Source organism: Rhinolophus hipposideros (genome assembly GCF_964194185.1).
Source record: "Rhinolophus hipposideros genome assembly, chromosome: 3".
NCBI lineage: Eukaryota > Metazoa > Chordata > Mammalia > Chiroptera > Rhinolophidae > Rhinolophus > Rhinolophus hipposideros.
The window spans coordinates 50,009,112-50,016,934 of record NC_138049.1 but is presented as its reverse complement, the minus strand read 5'-3'; the positions used below and the strand labels follow the sequence as shown (position 1 = coordinate 50,016,934).

The window sequence follows — 7,823 nt, the reverse complement described above, 5'->3', positions numbered from 1 at the left end:
TTGAGGCGTTCCATTTGTTTATGTATGCAAAGCCATAAAGCATGTTTAACACAAGAAAACAACCAGTTCCTCATCTTATTGCATTCTTACCAATAATAAATGAATCAAAGGAATTTAGGGCTGGAAACAATTAGGCTGAGATTCAAACGAGCCCAATTTTTAATAGAAATTAAATTTTAAGTGCACTGTGATACTGCACTATAGGAGTACTTTTCCAGGATATTAGTGGTTTTTTTCTTCCCCTCTGGGTTAATTAGAGTATTCTGAGGTGGTGAAATGTGGTTTGCTAGACATTTCAAGCCAAACATGCAGAGTCGATACACAGAGGTCACTACAGGGTTTTATTTATTTATTTTTTTAAGAAAACCTGGGTGCAAACCAAGGTGTTGTATAATAACATATCTGTTACTATACCTGGGGACAGTGTCAGCCACACACAAAAGTGTGAAGACAGTGAGGTTTCATAGCATCTCTTTGGCTCCCCTTTCAGCATCCCTTTATCTTGTTAGGTTTGTACTCCTTCCTCCTCAGCCTAAAAATGGTTAGATTTGGGGGAAACTTGTATATAAATTCTTCTCTGTCTGCCAAAAGTCTACATCCCAATTCTGTGTGGCTTTGTTCTCAGTTGACTCTCATGGTTAGAAAGCTATCTGATAATTAGCTTGTTAAATTATTAGCTGGTACTAACTTAAGGTGTGACTTCTACTTGGGTGCTTTATTTTTATATTTAATATCACAAAGTCTTAAAAACGCAAAGGAGTGAATTTTCCCAAGAGCCATTGTGAAGCCCACTAACAAGCCAGTGAATGCTTCCTGAAGGCCTTCAGTTGCACCAGGCAGAGAGCTGCCATAGTGTCTGCCTGTGAGAGCTGCCCTTGATGGCCATGTGTGGCAGGGAGACAGAAGAACCCCTCCAACTATTCCTTTAGTTCATGCCGAACTTGAATAGCTCAGTAGCTCATCCAGACTATGGTTCAGACCTTGTCCCACTTATGGGAGTCACTAACATACAGAAAAATAATGTGTTTTACATAACCCTAATACTTCTTCCCTCATCCTCCTTGTTAACTTCGCTTCCTAGGTCACTGAGGAAACAGAAGTAATTATACGGGAATTTTTACAAGTTCCCACCACATCTCTCCCTTGTCAGCAACTGGCCTCCCATATATTCTGCCTTCTCTCCTTACTAATGATTAATTGTCCATATTCCACTTTAAGGTTACTGGATTCCATCATCACTCACCTACTCAAGGTCATCGCTCCAGCAATTCATTTCTTTCTCCTGGATCATTCCCATCAGTATACAAATATGCCATCATTTCTCTTAATCTTCAAAACAACAACAGAAACATTCTCTCTCTTGACCTCACTTCCTGCTCAGCTACTGTCCATTTCTGTTTCTCTTCACATCAAAACTCCTTGAAAAACTTACTTACATTTGCTCTTCCAAATTCTTGCATCTCATTTCCCCTCAACCTACTTCAGTCAAATTTTTGTCCCCAGTCATTCCACTAAAACTGCTCCTGTCCAGTTCACCAGTGACCTCCATGTTGCTCAACCCAGACTTCTTATCACTTGGCCTGTCAGCCACATTTGAGACAGCTCCTCACTCCCTTCTCCTTGAAACACTTTCTTCACTTGGCTTCCAGGACCCAACACTCCTGATTTTCTTCCTACCTCATTAGCCATTCCTCGTGTCTTGCTGACTCTTCTCATCTCCCTGTCCTCTTAACAATGGAGTGCCTCAAGGAAAGGTCCTCATACCATTTTTCTTCTGAATCTACACTCTCTCCCTTGGGCATCTCATCTAGTCTCTTGGCTTTGAATATCTTCTCTATGTGAAATACTCCCAAATCTCTATCTCCAGGCCAGACCTTTCTCTTGAACTCTAGATTCATCTATTTGCTTCAGTGTCTAGTTGGCATATCACACTTAACGCTCATCTCCTCTTCCAAGTCCACTCCTGTCCCCCTTACTCCCAGTCTATTCTTGGCAGGCTAGCCAACATGATTCTATTAAAACAGAGGACAGACCACATCATTCTTCTACTTAAAACTCCCCAGTGGCTTCTGGTCACTCTCAGAATAAAAGTCAAAGTCCTTACCATGACTTATTAGGCCCCACCTAATTGGTCCAAAATTCCCTTTGTCTTCTTCCCCAGGGCTCATTCTGCTTTAGCCATTTTTCTCTCAGGGCTTCCTTGACCACCCTATTAAATTGCAATGCCCCTTCCTATGTACCTTCTCTGATTTATCTTTCTTTATGGCACGCTCTCTTTCTAACTCTAGGTTTTCCTGATTTATTTTATCATCTGTCTCCCTCATCTGCAGGATACGCATGTAATCTCTATGAGGGATGAGATCTCCATCTGTTACCTGCTGTGTCCCCACCGCGCAGGTCTGCCCTGGAGCCATAGTAGATGGTCAGTACACATTTGTTAAATGTATGATGATATCTTTCCACCAAAGAACATGGCCTGCATGTAACCTTCAGAAAATCAGTTTTCCAAAGATAGAGACTGGATCTGTAACTGAGGATCTGTCTCTTTCTTAAGTTCTTCTTCACAAAGCTGAAGGATGGGCTGTAAGGCAGACTCCTGTATTTGTGTGGTGGGTGGAGCATTCACTGAGTCCCTCCCTGTTCCGCCAAACTTCTCATGCTTGCCCTCTCCACTGAACAGGTGAAATTAAAATGCTGTGTAACATTTTTAGTATTTATTGTTTTTACTCAGTAATTATTATGCAGCTTTGTTTTCCATGAAATGCCTCTTTTAAAATATTATTATAAAGATTAAGCTGATGAATTATGTTTAGCAACAGAATAGTCTTCAAGTACCAGCTCTTGCATTTATTCTACTTTCTAGTCATTAAATAACTTCACATTTAAAGTAAATAATTGCTGCCCACCACAGTAATACCTCTTGTTTTTATCAGAGATTGTAGCAAAAAGTGATTCTAGAAGCACTGATATGGACATTAGCAACCCACTCTCCTGCTGAGAGTACTTACTGGCTGCTTCTAGAGAAGCAGTGCCTAACTCAATAGGGCAAGACAACAGATTTGAATAAATCTGAGGAAATACCTGAGAATGGCAAAATTTCATTCTCCCAATTCTGATGCAGAAAAGGACAAACTGCCCATACTCATTCATCCTCCCCTCCCATTTATTCCAATAAGAAATACAGAAAAATTTATTCACAATGCAGAAGTTGAGATGAATAAAACAGCTGTCAATGGTATCTTGCTTCTGAGTTCGACTTATAAAAATATCAGTGAGCTCAATTTTCCGTATTTTGCTATTTCACTTGGGGAATGATGAAGAGAGTCTTTTTTATAATTATAAAACTTCAGACTTTGATGTCATTTGTCACAATATTGTCTGGAATTCCGAAAATGTTCTATCAGGGGTGACCTGGGCATTTCTGGACTTGACAGTTGATAGAAGTTGGGTAGCCGAATATCGTAGTGGTATCTTTTTCCTATATATACCCTGTCATTCAAGGCATAGAGTTTATCTGCAATGTCACTGCCAATTAAAACTGAAAACAGGCGGGAGATGTAACGATGCTGAGCGAAGAGCAAATATAATTTCTTTCTCCTCCAAGACACATATCGACAATCGGTTTCTGCTGTGAGGGTTACCTAAAAAAACATAAGAACACATCTAAACAAAGATTAGGAAGCAAGAAAAGTTCTGCTACATTTTTTGTGCCCCAAATTTTAAATGATTTTCCCTTCTGCTTTTTTAGGTTAAAAAAACCCACTGATCCACAATATACTATAAAAAAAAGAAAGAGAAAATATAAAATTTATTACTATATAATTTATAATATGAATAATCACAACATTATGCCCATCTCCAATCTATCTGTTTTCTATGTGCAGTGATCTATGTTTTGCATTTTATTGAAGCAAGAGCTACTTGATAATAATAAAGTTGACTAATGTTAGAGAAATATTTCCAAACCAATCCTGAAGACTGTAGTCATTGAATCCTAATTCAGTTTCTATAGCACAAAACAAAATTTGTTTACTTATTCTGGATATGTATATGAATTTGTATACACACATGTACATTACATGTATTAACCACAGGAAAACAGTATACATAACAGATAGAAACTACAGAAATGATTTTCTTTCAAAACTACCAGACATGAAGCAGAGTAGTGACAGGAAATTTAGCATTTTGTTGCTAGAAGACAACTGCAACCCATCAGCATTTTCAATTTTAAAAATCACTTATTTTGAAATAAGAGCTGATTTTTTTGTTCTTGGTGTTTTTCTAAACTGTCACAGTGGCAGTGTTTAGTTTATAGTCAAATCTCAATAACATTTTTTTATAACTGTTTTATTTTATTTTATTTTATTTTAATTTATTAGTTTCAGGTGTACAAGACAAGGTAATACTTAGACGTTCATCATTTATATCCCTCACACTGTGAACCCCCCTCCCCCCATACAGTATCCCTCCGACCTCACACCGAGCCATCACATTATATATATAAAATTATAGTTGGCATTCATTAGTGTTTAGCTTCTGGTGTACAATGCCATGATCAGGCATCCACAGTATCCCTGAGGTGGTCTCCCAAATAGGACGCATGTCCATCGGATACCCAACAAAATCTTTACAACATTATTGAATACGTTCCCAAAATTAATTTTCAACAAACCCTGAGGCCATCTTGTGGTTACCAGCTGCTTCCTAATCCCTTCACCTTTCCCCTTATCCCCCCGCCCCCCGCCCATCTAACAACTCTCGGTTTTTTCCCATATATGCAGTGAAGCAAAGGAAAATTTATGAATATTTCTCGGACTCTTTTCTATAATGTGTAATACCCATTCTTTTCCTTGTTGCTGGACCTATAAAATGACATTAATTAAAGACTCAAATGACTTTGGAAAGTCAAACATGCTGCTAAGTACATTCCAAAGTTAAATATAAATCATTCCTCTGTCAACTGCTGTTTTGCTTGTCTGATTTTAAACAAACATTGTTTATCTATTTGGAAGAGGCAATGTTCCCTGTGTGTGCCAGTTATCCCTTACCTGAAAAATGCCTTCCTCTGTGGGCCTCAGTGAGTCCCATTCAGGAGAATCCAGGAACTGGAAGGGGAAAATGTAATGCAGAAATTCGCCATCAACTGTCACTCTGATCCTACCCAAACACAAAGAATAGCATTTATGAGGGAAGGGTAAATCAAGCACATAATTGGGGGAGGTGGGGAGGGAGCAGTATTTCAGATCTCTGATGACCTTTATAGCTATTAAAATTATTAAATTAATTTTATAATTTAAAAATTAAATTAAATTCATACATTACAATAAGTGACAAATCTCCTATAAGCTTTGTGTACTGATGTTCCTCACACAGTTAGGATTCTGGATTATTGGGCAAAATTCATCAGAAAATTCATCAAACTGTACTTAGGTATGTACACATGGTTGTATGTATGTATATTACACTTTAATAAAAAGTTTCAGTGCACTCAGTCAGATTTTAAATTAACTAGGAGAACCTGAAGAACATAAAGTACCACTGTAAATAACTCTAAACTAAATATTTAACCTTTTAAAAAACATAATCACATTGTTTCCTCCCCAAAACTTTGTTTCAAAGTATGTGTGTGTGTGTATATATATGTGTATATGAGTGTGTGTGTGTGTGTGTGTGTGTGTGTGTGTGTGTGTGAAGTTGACCCTTAACACAGGTTTGAACTGTGTGGGTCTGTAAATATATTTCTCTTTCTTGTGGTTTCTTCCATAACATTTTCTCTAGCTTACTTTATTGTAAGAATACAGTATATAATACATATAACATAGAAAATATGTGTTGACTGTTTAAATGATCAGTAAGGCTATTAGTAAAGTTTCTGGGGAGTCAAAAGTTATACGTGGATTTTCGATGTGTGGGGGTTGGTGTCCCTACCCCTGTGTTGTTCAAGGGTCAACCGTGTGTGTGTACAGAGGGTGCCTATATATATATATATATATATATATATATATATATATATATATATATATAATTTTTTAAGAAAGGAAAAAAACTATTAAAATTGTAATACTCAATATATACCAATAACAAAAGAAGTCACGTTTGACTTCTGCAATTACAAGAGGTTCTCAAAGTGGTTACCATCAGCGTCCAGACACTTCTGATTATGGCAAACTACTGCTTGAGCAACGTTGGCCAAAGTGTCCACTTGTATACACACCCCACTTCTATCTAGCTAATGGGCAATTGCTAGAAATTACTGAAAAAATTCATCATTATAAAATATAATGTTCTCCACTACTTAAAAGAATTCCTATGTGAGTCTATTTAGAATACTTTGCATGCCAACATAAGTACTGTATTAATTCAAGCTGGCATCATCTTCTTGACTTTCAGTAATTTGCTTGAAAACATATAGCATACCCAAATAAACACATTTATACATTTGATTTCTAAGAGGAAATATTAAGGCTCTAGATTATTTCCTGCTTCAGGTAAATAATACCATGTATCTAAATGCCTACGTCCATGACTCATGTGTCAAGGACTTTTTCATGCCACCCAGGACTATGCTACCCTGAGACAGAAAATGTAGCAGAAAGAAAGACAAGCTAAGAGCTAATATAGAAGAAAGACATGCAAGCACTAAGAGTACAAACCTTCCTGAAACAAGAAGAGAGAGTTTATCAATGGAGGTTTTCCCTTGCATAGCATAACAGTGCTCCTTTTCCAAAGTAACCACTTCAGAGCTCAGAGCAATCGTTCTGAAGACAGGCAAAGAGGTCCCCAGAGGCTGGAAAAGGGAGCTGTACAACAGCTGGAATTCTCGGGCAAAGGTTATACTGCGCACTTGATATGCAATATGAACAAACTGCATGAAGCAGATAACAAACAGTACAAAATTCCAGGAAAATATGTCAGCTGCACAGACATCTACCCAAGCCCAGACAGCAGAGCAGAGAAAACCCAATCCCAGCAAACTGAAGACATAAAGGAGTCCAAAGAAGCCACTGCCTCCCATGAAACCTACTACAAATAAAATACTGGCAAGATGATAAATAGCTCCTTCGGCCTCTTGCTTCCAGCTTGTACAGACTGGGTGTTCATCAACTAGATTCTTCCATAAACTCGAATTTCTTTCCATGGCTGCACTTCTGTCTGGTTCACTTTTCTGTTGACGTCAGATGATATCAAAGTGAGTAATTAAGTCCTTTTTTCCCCCATCATCAGAGTTTCGCTCAGTGCTCACAAAACCAGAGAAAGCCTGGACACTAGAGTCGTGGTGATTAATAGTTTGGTGTGTATGGATCTTCAAAAACTAAGAATCCCACGCGAGCTTCTTTAAGTTCATCTGGGCTCCTGATTTAGATCTAATCCACAGATATTTTGTGGTTTCCTGTGCAAGGAAAGAAAAAGGATCTAATTAAATGAGGAGAATTGAGACGTATATTTAATGAATCACTAGAATTATTCAAGCTGACCTCCTATTTTCTATGACGTTGGAATATTTTAAGCACCAATGCTGTCAAGTGATACATTTCTAATATATGAAAAGTACATTTTTAGAGTTATGCTTATTAATAATAAATTTACAGAAATTTTATTATTTGTTAGGGATGAGCTAACTACATATTTTTCAAGGGAGCTAAGTTGTATATCATCAGCTAGTCTCCATAACAGTAGTTCAGTGTACCTCAGAAGCACTTGGGACAGTGACTAAAAATGCAAATTCACAGATTGTTTCCAAGACATACTGAGTCAGAATCTCTGAGGGGGTGGGGCTAGGTGTTGGTATTTTGAACAAACTCTCCACATGATTTTGCTGC

General features: G+C 37.7%; 1 protein-coding gene across 1 annotated transcript; it reads right to left on the bottom strand.

The window, feature by feature from the left end:
• Window positions 1–324: 324 nt before the first annotated feature.
• POPDC3 (popeye domain cAMP effector 3) lies at window positions 325–7,141 on the bottom strand (the record flags this gene model as incomplete). Its single annotated transcript, XM_081035068.1, has 3 exons — window positions 325–3,641; window positions 5,052–5,160; window positions 6,657–7,141. The coding sequence occupies 3 exons, from the start codon at window positions 7,139–7,141 to the stop codon at window positions 3,360–3,362; spliced, it is 876 nt and encodes a 291-aa protein (XP_080891194.1). The 3' UTR covers window positions 325–3,359.
• Between the last annotated feature and the right edge of the window lie 682 nt (window positions 7,142–7,823).